Source organism: Anomaloglossus baeobatrachus, chromosome 3 (assembly GCF_048569485.1).
Source record: "Anomaloglossus baeobatrachus isolate aAnoBae1 chromosome 3, aAnoBae1.hap1, whole genome shotgun sequence".
In the NCBI taxonomy this organism is placed as follows: Eukaryota; Metazoa; Chordata; class Amphibia; order Anura; family Aromobatidae; genus Anomaloglossus; species Anomaloglossus baeobatrachus.
Window position 1 is genome coordinate 335286826 of NC_134355.1, and position 14911 is coordinate 335301736.

At 41.6% G+C, this 14911-nt stretch overlaps 1 protein-coding gene across 3 annotated transcripts in view; it reads left to right on the plus strand.

The window, feature by feature from the left end:
• The window catches only part of POPDC1 (popeye domain cAMP effector 1), a 186861-nt gene that overhangs the window by 102392 nt on the left and 69558 nt on the right, over nt 1–14911 (plus strand). For all 3 annotated transcript variants that reach the window (XM_075340087.1, XM_075340086.1, XM_075340084.1), the window contains exons 5-6: nt 8925–9033; nt 12135–12302. In XM_075340087.1, the coding sequence (XP_075196202.1) occupies nt 8925–9033; nt 12135–12302 (277 nt within the window). The remainder of the gene's footprint in view (nt 1–8924; nt 9034–12134; nt 12303–14911) is intronic.

The following is a 14911-nucleotide window of genomic DNA, read 5'->3' on the forward strand; positions in this document are numbered from 1 at the left end:
AGACGTCTCAGAGGAGATCTCATTTATATGTATAAATACATGTGTGGTCAATATAAAGGACTGGCACATAACTTATTTCTTCCGAAAACAATACTAAGGACCAGGGGGCACTCACTGCGAGTGGAAGAAAAGCGATTCCGACACCTAAATAGGAAAGGGTTCTTTACAGTTAGAGCGGTCAGACTGTGGAATGCCATACCACAAGAGGTAGTAATGGCAGATACTATAACAGCTTTTAAAAAAGGGCTGGATGATTTCCTCAGTACACACAACATTGTTGGTTATAAATGACTTAGTGACTAAATGTACAACTGGTGGAGGAAGGTTGAACTAGATGGACCTAGGTCTTTTTTCAACCTAAGTAACTATGTAACTATGTAACTATGTAACTATGTAACTTTGCTTTCCAAAATTCAAATATTGCTCCTTTCATTCCAAGCCCTCCCATTTACCCAAACAAAGGTTTCTGACCACATGTGGGGTATCGGCGCGCTCATAAGAAAGTGGGTAACAAAGTGTGAGGTCCAATTTTTGGTGTTACCTCTTGAAAAAGTAAGAAAATTAGTGGTAAAGTAACATTTTTAGGTAAAATGTTAATTTTTATTTTTTTTCATTCCATATTACTTTAGTTCCTGTGAAGCACCTGAAGGGTTAATAAACTTCTTGAATGTGGTTTTGAGTACCTTGAGGGGTGCAGGTTTTAGAATGGTGTCACTTTTGGGTATTTTCTGTCACCCAGGCCTCTCAAAGTCACATCAAATGTGATGTGGTCCCTAAAAAAATGGTTTTGTAAATTTTGTTGAAAAAATGGGAAATTGCTGATGAACTTTGAACCCTTCTAACTTCCTAACCCCAAAAAATTTTGTTTCAAAAATTGCGCTGATCTAAAGTAGACAAGTGGGAAATGTTATTTATTAACTATTTTGTGTGACATAACTCTCCGGTTTATGGGCATAAAAATTAAAAGTTTGAAACTTGCAAAATTTTTTATTTTTTTGTCAAATTTCAGATTTTTTCACAAAGAAAATAAAAAAATATCATCCTAAATTTACCTCTAACATGAAGCCCAATATGTCACAAAAAAACAATCTCAGAATCACCGGGATCCATTGAAGCGTTCCAGAGTTATAACCTTATAAAGTGACACTGGTCAAAATTGCAAAAAATGGCCTGGGCATTAAGTACAAATCTGGCTTCGTCCTTAAGGGGTTAATTCTCCCTTGTAATATATTTGAGTTGTGTTGCCCTGAAGTTAGACCTTTATGTGAAGTGCAATAATGCAGACTCTCTAGTGGTAAAAGGCAGATGGTTTTATTTTGCAGTAATTAATAAAAACAATATAACCATCCTTGCAAAATGCCACGTACTGCCAGACTGCTCTTACTGTGCCAGAACAAATGTGATCACCTTATGCGTGCAGTATGAATCTTAAGTGTGCAGTAAGCATTTTATGTGTGAAGTGTGCATGTTGTGTTCAGTGTCAGTGATAGGCGATCCCCCCCCGATGGTTGGGATCGGGAGCTTCGCCCGATCATTTTGTAAAGATTGAGATCGGGATCGAGATAACGCAAACTTGCGTCCGATCACCGACGTCGGGCTTTACAGTTGTGGGTTGGGGTGAGGGGGGGGCTGTAAAATAAAGAATATAGTTAATAATAAACATTGTCATTATACTTACAGGTTCTGTGACGTGTCTTGCAGTTTCTGTCTCCTGGTCGCTTTTGCTTTCGAGTCCGATCATTGCTGTGTCCTCGGGTTCAAGGACCTTCCATAACATCATAGCCATGTGACTAGTCTGGTGTGAATGTTATACAGACTTTGGCTTACAGACTGGTCACATGGCTATGACGTCATTGAAGGTTCTGTTAACTGAACTTTGACTGTCTCACTGTGCGAGTGTTGCATCGGCATCACCCGCTACGACGTACACTCTCATGACAGGAGCGGTCAGCTGCATGAATTTCCATGCAGGTGAGGCGCTCTTGTCCGGAGAGTGTCAGGCTGTACGGGCTGATACCGATGCGAGACGCAAATAGAATCATCCCCTCACTGTCAGCCTGCTTCTCGTTCTGTACAGAGTGATGAAGCAAAGCTGACATTGCTCTACCTGTGGACTACGTCGGACTAAGGAGTTTTTTATGATAAAGATGGAGTCTCTAAATATTTTTTTTGTTTTATTTATAATAAAAAAAAATTTGTATGTGTTGTGGTTTTTTTTTTACTGTTTATTAAAAATTCATGGTGGCCATGTCTAATTTGTCGTGACCCCATGAATTTTGGGCTTAGTACCATCTGAGAATACAAAGCTGGTATTAACAACTTTATTACCCAGTATGCCAGCACCACCAGGGCCCCTGGACGAGCTGGGTAAAGTGACTGGTAATGGCGCTAAGAAACTATGCGCCATTTCCAGGGGCGGCTGCGGGCTGCCGAGAATCTCAGCCCCCAGCTGCCTGGTTTTACCTGACTGGTGATCAAAATACGACGGGAGACCATGCATTTTTTCAATTTTTTTTTAAATAATTCCCTGTATTTTGATTGCCAGCCAAGGTAAAGCCAGCCAAGGTAAAGCCATGCAGATGGGGTGGCAGCCTGTATCTGTCCGCTTTATCTGTTATGAGAATCAAAAATACTGTATATATATATATATATATATATATATATATATATATATATATATATATATATATATATATATATATATATATATAAAACAATATATGTGTAGACCAGCTCACCCGTACAAGCTTAAGATGTAATAAATGTTCCTGTTTCCTTTTGTAATGCAGAGATCCAGACTGGGAGCAAGTCCTAGGTATGCAGGAAATAGAAGAGATCCAGCAACAAAAATTGGGAAATCCAGGTGGCATAAAACTTGTAAATTTATTCGTAGCAAAAAATGAAAAATATGACAGAGCTGGGGACATAAAGTAAATGTAGGACAAATGCATCACGGACAACGCATTTCGGCGGTGAAAGCCACCTTCACGGTCCAAGCCAAAACTGAAACTTTGTAAATAAATTTACAAGTTTTATGCCACCTGGATTTGCTCTGGCAAAAAATTGAGAGACCACTGCAACATTTTCAGTTTTTCTGATTTTTCTCTGTATAGGTATATTTTTGATTACAATGTAAATTGTTCTTTTATTCTATAAACTACTGACAACATGTCTCTGAATTTCCAAGCAAAAAATTTTGTATTTATTTTCTGAAAGTGGCTTGGCTTTCTGGCTTTACCTTGGCTGTCAATCAAAATACAGGGAAGGCCATTATTATTTTTTTTAATTATTTAAAAAAATAATTAAAAAAAAATTTGTGGGCCCCTGCCATATTTTCATTGCCAGTCAGGTAAAACCAGGCAGCTGGGGGCTGGGATACTCGGCAGCCTGCAGCTGCCCCTAGAAATGGCGCATTTGTTCTTAGTGCCATTTACAGTTGCTATACCCAGCTTGTCCAGTGGCCCTGGTGACGATGGCACGCTGAGTAATAAAGGGGTTAATACCAGCTTTGTATTCTCAGATGGTACTAAGCCTGAAATTTATGGTGTCACGCCAAATTAGACATGGCCACCATGAATTTCTGGTAAACAGTAAAAAAAAAAAACACAACACAGAAAAATGTTTTTTATTAGGGATAAAACAAAAAAAAAATTTAGAGACTCCATCTTTATTATAAAAAAAACCTCCTTAGTCCGACTTAGTTCACAGGGACAGCAATGTCAACTCTGCTTCATCACTCTGTAAAGACAAGCGGCACTACAGAGAGAGAAGCAGAGAGAGCATTGTCAGCTCTGCTACATTGCTCTGTACAGAGCAAGAAGCAGACTGACAGTGAGGGTATGATTGCACTTGCGTGCCGCATTGCATCACCCTGCACGGCCTGACGCTCTCAGGACAGGAGCGCCTCAGCTGCATGGAAATACATGCAGCTGACCTGCTTCTCTCAGGAGATTATGCGCCGTGATGCGATTTGACACTTGCACAGAGACAGTCAAAGTGCAGTTAACAGGACCTTTGATGATGTCATAGTCATGTGACCAGTCTGTAAGAAAATGTCTGTACAACATTCACACTAGACTGGTCACTTGGCTATGACGTCATGGAAGGTCCTTTAGGCAGTGGTGCTTACCGGGGGCACAGCAATGATAGGATGCGGAAGCAGAAGCGGCCGGGAGACAGAGTCTGCAGGACGGGTCGCGGGACCTGTAAGTATGATCATAATGTTTTTTAATAATGTGCTTTTTTTTACAGCCACTGAACCCGATCTGGAACCCGAGCTTCCCAGGAAAGCTCGTGATCGGGATCGTGTACACGATCACTATGTGGTCGGTACGAACCCCGATATTTACAGTTCGGGATCGCCCATCACGATTCAGTGTGCATCTGATGTGTGCAGTGTGAATTTTGTGTGTGCAGTATTCATCTTATGTGTGCAGTGTGCATCTTATGTGTGCTGTATGCATCTTATGTGTGCTGTATGCATCTTATGTTTACAATGTGCATCTTATGTGTGCTGTGTTCATCATGTGTATAGTATGCATCCTATGTGTACAATGTGCATCTTATGTCTGCAGTGCTCATCTTGTGTACAGTATCCATCTTATGTGTGCAGTGTGCATGTCATGTAGTATAAGGGGATAACTGGGAACAGGGGCTCCTAGACTGACCCTCAGGCTAGGGGGCCATAGCTGCCCCGTATCCCAGAGATACTTCTGATGGTGAAGCAATCTGGGCCGCCACCCTAGCCCTGCTCCTGGCCAACCCTGCTCTAATAACCTTTGTCCTCACCCCAGAGGGGAGGGCTGAGACAGAAGTGGTTAAACCCGCACAAATAGAGTTTTGGTTTCCCCGTTTGTCTAACTCAAAGCAATCACACACAGAGGTATTAAACTAGGAGTCTCAAACATGCAGGCCGCATGCGGCCAATGAGGCTGCTTCTTGTGTCGCACAGCTCCTTAGCCCCCTTGATTATCACAGCAGGTGCAGGGTCCACCGCTGTCTGTCAGTGCTTGATTTGAGATGAAAGATTTGCTGGCGCTGCGCAGAGACCAGCTTTCTACACACCTACTCCAATGGCACCCGCCGTCCGATCAGAGGCCAGGAGCTGACGTCAAACACATCAGTTGCTTGTCTCTGATTGGCCAGCGGCTGCCATTGGAGTAGCTGTGCAGAGAGTTTATCTCTGCACAGCTTGAGCAAATCATTCAAAGCAAGAGCTGGCAGCGGCGAGCCCCTGCAGTGGCTGCAATCATCAAGGAGGCCATAGGCCTGCGAGCCACAAAAAGCAGGAAAGCGGACACCCAGGGAATGGAGGACAGGTAAGGATAATTGTTTTTGTTGTGTTTTTTGTGTGTGTATGTGAAGAATGGCACAATAAGGGATGATTATGCAGGATGGGGCATTGCTACAAGAAGAGAACCAGGAAAGGGGACATTACTACAAGAAGGGACATTACTACAAGAAAAGAACCAGCATGTACACATTAGTAAAAGTGGACAATGATGGACACATTACTACAGGATAGGCACAATAATGGGCACACTAGTACATAATGGGGACAAGGATGAGGAAGGATGGGCACATTACTACATGATGGGCACAAGAATGAACACATTACTACAGGATGGGCACATTACTACACGATGGGGACCAGGATAGGCACATTACTACAGGATGGGGACCACGATTGGCACATTACTACAGGATGGGCACCAGGATGGGCACATTACTACAGGATGGAAACAAGAATGGGCATATTACTACAGGATGGTCACATTAATACAAGATGGGGACCAGGGTGGACACATTACTACAAGATGGGAACAAGGATGAGCACATTACTACAGGATAGTGACCAGGATGGGCACATTACTACAGGATAGTGACCAGGATGGGCACATTACTACAGGATGAGGACAAGGCAAGGATGCGCAAATTACTACAAGTTGATGACAAGGGTGGGCACATTACTAGAAGCAGTTTGCCAAAATTACTATACAGTGCTAATTATAAAACAATATTACTTACAAACAGGGGATAAAATGTAAAAAAAAAATCTAAATAAAGCTTGACATTTTTTTTTATCTTTTGAAAATGTTTTTTGATATATAAACAAAAAATGCCCATTTGTTATAATAAGCAAGCGAAAAATATTCACAGTGATCCAAGGGTGTATAGAAAAAAAATTTGGTATCATTAAAATTGTCACCTTGTCTGAGTTTGAGACTCCTATATTAGGCAATACGTGATCAGGAGGAAATAAAGAACAGGGGGGTAATAAACAGTGAACAATAGAATTCACACAACACACCAAACAGCACTCAGTATTTGACCAGCAACTGGATCATACGAGCACGTGGACCAGTATTGCTTAAAGCTATGGTTGTCACAGGAAGTCAGTCCCACCATCTTAAAAAGGCAAGGAAAAGCTGTGATGGATTTCTTATAACATGTGATCATAGAGGTAACCAGCAGGCTAGGAGAGACTACCGTATTTTTCGGACTATAAGACGCACCCGACCATAAGACGCACCCTGGTTTTAAAGGAGGAAAATAGGAAAATAAAATTTTAAGCAAAAAATGTGGTCATGACTGTTAAGGGGCGAGGATCTGCTGCCTACATTGTTATGGGGGGTAATGTCCCCAAATTCTCTGCTAAGGTACCAGAGCCTGGTAATGATCCTCCTGTCTTGTATATGTACCCCATCCTGGTATATACCCTTATCCTGCTATATACCGGCATCCTGCTATATACCCCCATCCTGCTATATACTGCCATCCTGCTATATGCTCCCCATCCTGATATATACTGCCATCCTGGTATATGCCCTTATCCTGCTACATACGCCCATCCTGCTATAGACTGCCATCCTGCTATATGCCCTTATCCTGCTATATACACCCCATCCATTCTGCTATATACCCCCATCCATCCTGCTATATGGCCCCATCCTGCTATATGGCCCCATCCTGGTATATGGCATGTATCCTGTATCACACAAAAAATAAACGTTTATACTCCCCTTTCCTCGCTCCATGCAGCATCACTCCTCCCCCTGTCTGTGGCGGCAGCAGCACCGCTGATCTGTGTGGAGCCGTCACTGTTCCCCTGCAGCATCGCTCGTCCTGCTGTCTGCCGGTCAGCTTACCTGCGTGACTAGCGGCGCGCACAGCGATGACGTCATCGCTGTGCTCACCGCTCGCCAGACAAATCAGCTGGCCGGCAGACAGGAGGAGATCGCGGTGCTGCAGGGGAACGGTGATGGGTGAGTGTACTGATTCACTGCCTCCGGCGCTGACCTGTGTGGAGCTGTTCCCCTGCAGCATCGCAATGTCCTTTTGTCTGCCGGCTGATGTGTGTGGAGAGCGCGCACAGGGATGACGTCATCTCTATGCTCACCGCTCACTACACAGACCATCTGGCCGGCAGACAGGAGGAGATCGCGGTGCTGCAGGGGAACGGTGACGGGTGAGTGTACCATACTTATTCACTACCCCCCGTGCTGATGATGATGCACGGAGGGCAGTGAATACAGCCGCACATGATCACACCAGGCTGTAGTTGCCAGGGGTGATCATGGCCGGCTGTTTAATATGCGCACACCCCCCGCCCATCATTCCGCCCACCTGTCAGCATTGGCTTCAGTGCTGAGAGATGATGTGCGGGATGATGGGCGTGCATATATAATGAGCGGGCCCACGTGGTCACGGCAGGCTGCTACAGCCTGCTCGTGCCGCCGGTGACCCGCTCCACTGCAGCACCCTCATTCCCAGCCACAGCCCTATATTCAGACCATAAGACGCACCCCCCACTTTCCCCCAACATTTGGGGGGAAAAAAGTGCGTCTTATGGTCTGAAAAATACGGTAACCCTTGCCAACCCGATCACTAATGAGCACACAGCTGGTCGACTACCGAGCCTGCCTGTGCAACTCTGAAGCCCAAGAGAAACCAGTGTGGAGTGTGAGTCTGTGGTGTGAACAGCACCAGATACTGCCATGAAACTCGTCGAGTTTTGAGCAAAATGCTATGTGACAGTGCATCTTATGTGCGCAGCATGCATCATATGTGTACAGTCACGGGATGTAGAGAAATGTACACGTAACCTATCTGTATACCAAATTAGATACCATATAGTCAGAATTGGACTGGAATTGAAATTCAGCCCTTCCATTTGAAAGCACGTAGGTTGTATGTGAATGTGAAATATAATTTAGTTTTTTTGTGGGTTATGAGTGATCAGGGTGTATATACATATTACATTTATTAAACAAAATGTATCACCTATTTTATATTTTAATTTTAAAATTTATATTATAAAAATGTTTTTTCTATCTGATTTTAATTTTATGATTGCAAATTATATTCTATTTCTGTACGTGGTTACAGCAGCAAATTACCTTGCATTGTAATCTTGTCAATAATTCTAATGAGACTGCTGAAAAGTAACCTCTACAGAACATGAAGTATGGTCTGAATATTAGTTAAATAGTTAGTTTATTTGTCCTTCTGGGTCTCTTGTTACAAAAAAGGCGGAATAAGAGCAATTCTTGTGGGTATAGATGGAGTGTTCATTTCTGTATCGCTGGTAGACCAAAGCAAATAAACTGTATCTCTGACTGTATTTTTTTAATACCTGGATGTGCCTCTTAACATGGAGTTTGGCCCACATTTGTGACCTTTCTAGCATTTTTCCTCTGATAAGACTTTCTTTAAGATTTTGGAGTGCCTCAGTAAAAATCTGTACCTCACACTCATGGTGGACAGAATTTCTGCCCCACAAGAGGATTTCAGAAGTGTTTAAAGGGGGAGCTCTGTGTAGGTCACTCTATTTTCACCACACCTGCTTTGTTTGAGTAACTTCCAAATCATAAAATTCAGAATATAGACTAAATTCTGTTTTATTTTTCTTAATGCAATATCAGGATGAAGGTTTCCTACAGAGGTCATTTTCTACATAACATTTATCCCAATGCGTATATTGATTCTCCTGAATTCAGATCAACAGAGATGGACAGAGGTGAAAAATTTCAGGTAAACCTGTTCAACACAAATGTGTCAATGTTTTCTGTTTGTCTAAATGCTGTTAAATTAAATGATTTGATCCTAAGTGTTATTCTGTGTTATTCTGTAGCAATCCACACATACCTTCCAAAAAATTGTCGATGAGTACTGCTATCTATAGAGTGCCAATATGTCTTAATGAGATTTCCCCTATTCGTGTTGCGACAACAGTCTTATGTGACCAGGGCCGTATTTGGTGTTCATGCTGCCCTAGGTACTTTAAGTTGTCACACCCCCTACTGTTACGTCAGAAAAAGGGTGTGGGTATGTGCACACATCTTTTTCAGGCAGATCTGCTCCGTAACCCGGCTGAAAAAGTGCTAAATAAACTTTTAAAACACTTTTTTTTAACTGCTTCAGATTTCCAAAGCAAAGCATTTGAACAAAATGACCTGACCATTCCTCAGGCAACTTCTGCATGCAAGCTGCTCATTAGTTTACTTAATACAATTTAATTAAAAAAAATGGTCTCTAAAAGATGTCAGAAAAGATGACTGAAAACAAGCAAAAAAAGTAGCTTTAACACATAAGAAGCTGGTGTGTCTCGAAGCTTCTTCTGCCTGATAAACCCATGGAATTCGCAGACATCTAAAAGACATTGTGTGCACATACCCTGAACTTGCCCATGCCCTTTCGATGGTAGTTAAGCCCTCCAATACACATTATCAATTCAGCAACTCCTGATCTAGGAGAATAGACCTCTTCAAATTTAGGGAATATAGCATCAGAGGTTAAAATTTAACTTTTAATCTAGTATTAAAATCCTTTTAGACTAAAACATTAACCCAAAGTTCTCTGGATTGCTGTCGTTAAACAGCCCTCACAGCCCCAGAGAACCTATGACATAACAAACCAATCAAAAAAACACAACAAACACAAAACAAATTGAGTATGATGGTTAACACTCCAAAAAGGACAGTGGTCCAATATGAGTATATAAAAAATCATCAAAAACAACTCAATATAATAAACATATAGTGCACGGTAATCCTCAAAGAGGAATTTACCAATTCAAAATTTATAGAATGAGTTAGGATTGATCTCACCCATTCTTGCAGCTTGGGGTGCAGAAGGCTTCCTCTATATGGGTCCACACAGCGTCAGCTGGCCCTATACTGACCCTAGAAGACCTTCATAATGTCTAACACCCCAAAGCTTCTGCTCTTACAAGAACAGACCACATCTAGTCCTCTCTTGTGCCCCTACAATATTCCTGGCCCTCGTCCCGACGCGTTTCATCAATTCCGACTCATCAGGGGACTTCAGTATTGCATTAAGAGGTACCTTTCAGGCGAACCGGATTTTGTCACTAAAGAGAATAAACTAAAAGATGAATTAGAACGATTTCAATACAGATTGAAAGAGAGAAAGCACAAACAATATTTGAGAGACTTTGCGGACTTCAAAGACAATCGGGCATACCAATTAACCATAAACCAGACTGGTGGCCAAATAACTGAGGCTGAACCGTCATCTACAGATACTGATTTTTCAGACGGTGAAGGCTACAGACGACAAAGAAACAGTAGAAACAGAGGCAGAGGAAGGTACCTCTTAATGCAATACTGAAGTCCCCTGATGAGTCGGAATTGATGAAACGCGTCGGGACGAGGGCCAGGAATATTGTAGGGGCACAAGAGAGGACTAGATGTGGTCTGTTCTTGTAAGAGCAGAAGCTTTGGGGTGTTAGACATTATGAAGGTCTTCTAGGGTCAGTATAGGGCCAGCTGACGCTGTGTGGACCCATATAGAGGAAGCCTTCTGCACCCCAAGCTGCAAGAATGGGTGAGATCAATCCTAACTCATTCTATAAATTTTGAATTGGTAAATTCCTCTTTGAGGATTACCGTGCACTATATGTTTATTATATTGAGTTGTTTTTGATGATTTTTTATATACTCATATTGGACCACTGTCCTTTTTGGAGTGTTAACCATCATACTCAATTTGTTTTGTGTTTGTTGTGTTTTTTTGATTGGTTTGTTATGTCATAGGTTCTCTGGGGCTGTGAGGGCTGTTTAACGACAGCAATCCAGAGAACTTTGGGTTAATGTTTTAGTCTAAAAGGATTTTAATACTAGATTAAAAGTTAAATTTTAACCTCTGATGCTATATTCCCTCCAATACACATTAGATTAAAGTTGTCAGACTACGCCAATATCAACAGATTTGGCACAGTCTGATGTGTGTGGGTGCCTCTGACTGATGATAAGGATCCAGCATATCAAATCTAGGACTGAAAATCCTTCTATTCTCTAAATGATCAGCCTTCAGAGATGTCTGGCAGCGTCTCTCTTAGGCGTCCTTCACACATTCGTGTCTCCGATACGTGTAACGTCCGTTTTCACACGTACCGGAGACACGGGCACACGTAGACCTATTAAAATCAATGGGTTTGCGCACACATGCGTCTTTTGCCATGGACTGTGTGTCCGGGTGGAGCATACATGTGTCCGTGCACTCCTCACGCAGACATATCAGTTTTTTCTCCGGCAGCACAAATGTCACAGGGACCGCACGGATGTGATCCATGTGTCATCAGTATGACACGTACTAGAGAAAACACGTGTCTGTGAAATAAAATTAATTTCTATACTCACCTTCTCCAGTCCTGTTGTCTCTGGGAGTTGGCAGGGCCGGAGTCTGTAGGTCAGCACCACGGCCAGCAATGCCAGGGACAGGTGAGCAGAAAGTTCCTGTTCTCCATGTGTTATCATGGATAGCACACGGAGAACACACGTGTGCCAAAATCACAGCACATGGAGGGCAATACGCACCTATTACACGTCCGTGCAAAACGTGCATGGTTTTCATGGACGTGTGAAAGAGGCCTTATAGAGAACACAGGAGCACTTGGCAAAGTGAGCAGTCCTTTATTTGAGAGAGTCTGGTGAGAGTGAGATAGTTTACCGTCCAAATGATCAGATAGCTGTCTCTCTATATATATTTCTGTTCAGGAATTTGAGGAGAAAAATATGAATATATTTAGCTGTTAGTCACATACATAAGTAAACTTATGCTAAAAAAACATTTTCTTTTAACCAACATTTTTTTTTTTTTTTAAATCTTAGGTCACTATAACTGCAGAAGATAATTGTGTGTTTCTGTGCTGGTCTCGGGAAAGGCTAACCTATTTCCTGGAGTCTGAGCCTTTCTTGGATGAAATATTTAAATATTTGATCGGTAAAGACATTACAAATAAGTTGTACTCCTTAAATGACCCAACGTTAAGTGACAAGGTATGAACTTTATTACGTATTATTTGAGGACTCATAATTGACTTTAGGGTATTCGTTTATGCTGCAGCATATAGTATGTTTATCTGCAGGATAGGTAATGATTGTATTGTAGATTAGGGTCCCCCAAAGTCTTGACTGTTTGTTTCAGTTCTATAAATTTTTACTGGAGCAGCAGCGGAGATTCACGATCGTCACGCCATTCACAGTTCTCACTGTGTCTGTGCAAAAAGGAGAAATGGAAGACAGGAGTGATGCAGGGCAAATAAGTGATTAATGGCGTAACATGAGTGGGGGGGGGCTCATTGATCTTGCATATATAACTTATCCTGGGGACAGGTGACAAATAGGGTATGTGCACACATTGCAGCAGGTTTTCCACAAAACCAGAATGTTAGTAGGAACAATGCTGCATAAAATTTTCAGTAGTGTTTTTTTCCCATTAATTTGAATGGGTGAAAAATGCTGCAAAAATACTGAAAGAATTGACATGCTGTAGATTTAAAAAAGAAAAAAAAATGCTTTGATGGTTCAAATATGGAAGGAAAAGGTAATCAGCATATGGATGAGATTGCAGAAAGTTCATTCCCTTTGCTGGTACTATAAAACGCAGGGCAAACGTTTGGCAAGCAATACAGATTACGAATACTAACAGTGTGTAATGTACTCAGGCCACGTTAACACATTCAGTATTTGATCAGCATTTTACATCAATATTTATTCAAATATTAGTCAAAATCTGGTGGAAAAGTATAATAGAAATACGTGACCCCTTTTATATTTTTCACCCACTCCTGGTGTTGGCTTACAAATACTGAGGTAAAAAAAATCATCAAATACTCGACGTGTGAATGTGGCCTTAGGATTTAATTCTGCTTGTTGCCTCTTGAGCAATCGTCATCTGACCACAAATATGAAAAATTCCATACTTTTAGTCACATGACAACTACAGTATCTTCTAAGCTACTTCTCCCAATGTTCTATTGAGAGTTTGAGTATATAAATCTTCTGTTATTCGTCACGAGCCTTGGACATGTGATATCTGTTTGCCAATCAGCTGTGACTTTCTCATAAAATTAGGCTTATGAATGAACAAACATGGAAATAAACTGCTAATGGATGCTCGTGTTATTTTTCTCCTATACAAACTAAAATTTAAATCTGTTGGATAAATGTTTTTCCTGGCTGGTGGACATTCTTCTAAAATCATCAACAATAAAAAGATAATCAGTCAGAAACTGTTATAAAGTACAGTACATTTGTACAGTTTTAATTAAACAGATCTTTTTTCTGTTTTTTGACCCCCACTGATTGATCGGATGTATTTTAACCCCTTAAGGCCCAGTCACACACAACGACTTACCAGCGATACGACCTGGTAAGGATCGCTGGTAAGCCGCTAGGAGGTCACTGGTGAGATGTCACACAGTCAGAACTTGCGAATGACGCAGTAACGATGAGCAACCTGTACAACGACCAAACACAGGCGTCAAACACAGCAGGTAGGCGTCAAACACAGTGATGCCTTCTGCCCAGCAGGACATCGCCTTTGAAAAAAATGATCCGGACCATTCGGCAACAACTAGCGATCTCACAGCAGGGGCCTGATCGCTGGTAGGTGTCACACATATAACGAAATCGCTGGCGAGATCGTTGCTACGTCACAGAAACTGTGACTCAGCAACGATCTCGTTGCGATCTCGTTGTGTGTGACGGGGCCTTTAGTTACGTAGCCAATTTTGACCTTAATGACTAGGCCAAACAATCAACTGGACTTGTTGCAACAATAAAAACTCATCTTCTTTTATGCAATTTTCGGAGTGCCCAGTTTTATCTTCTGCTCTGCTAAGTAATGTCTGGGCAAATGGCAGGGCTCGAAAGCAAATAGCGCGGTTTGATTTTTTTGCAGTGCAGATTTCGACAACGTATTGCATTTGCAGAGCCTCTAAAGTGCCAAAAAATGCGGAAACACTTACATGTGACCCTATTTGGCACACTGAAGCCAATAATGAATTAGTCTATTGGTGTGGGTAAAATATATCTTTATATCTTTGTACCGTGTTAGCCAGTAGAGAGCCAATAGAGTGTATCTGTTGGTGTGGTGAGTATTTTTAACCTACAAAGTACACAGAATTTTATTAGATTGGGCCTTGAAAATAAAAAACGTAAGGTTTTCCACTAACCTTTTACTTTAGTCTAAAAATCATAATTCACACAAAGGATAAGAGGAGAAAATGGACAGGGCAATTTATTATGCAATTTTTACTGAGCGTTGCAGTGCCCAATATGTCGTTGTACAGTATTATTTGCGTAAACGGCAGGGATCAGATGGGAAGGTTTGGTATTTAGAATGCAGATTCCGTTTGAATAGATAGTGGGCTCCATTAGCCGAGCCACCAAGGTGCCAGATCAAAAGAAACCTCACAAGTGACCCCATATTGGAAGTTTCAATATGTAAGGAATATATCTAGGGGTGTAGTGAGTGGTTTGAACCCATGGGTGCCTCACAGAATTTTATAAGATTGGGACGTGGAAATATAAAATTGTAGATGTAAAATGTAATTTTTTTATTAGCTGCAAATTTGTTAGTTGCACAAGGCTTAAAAGGTGTA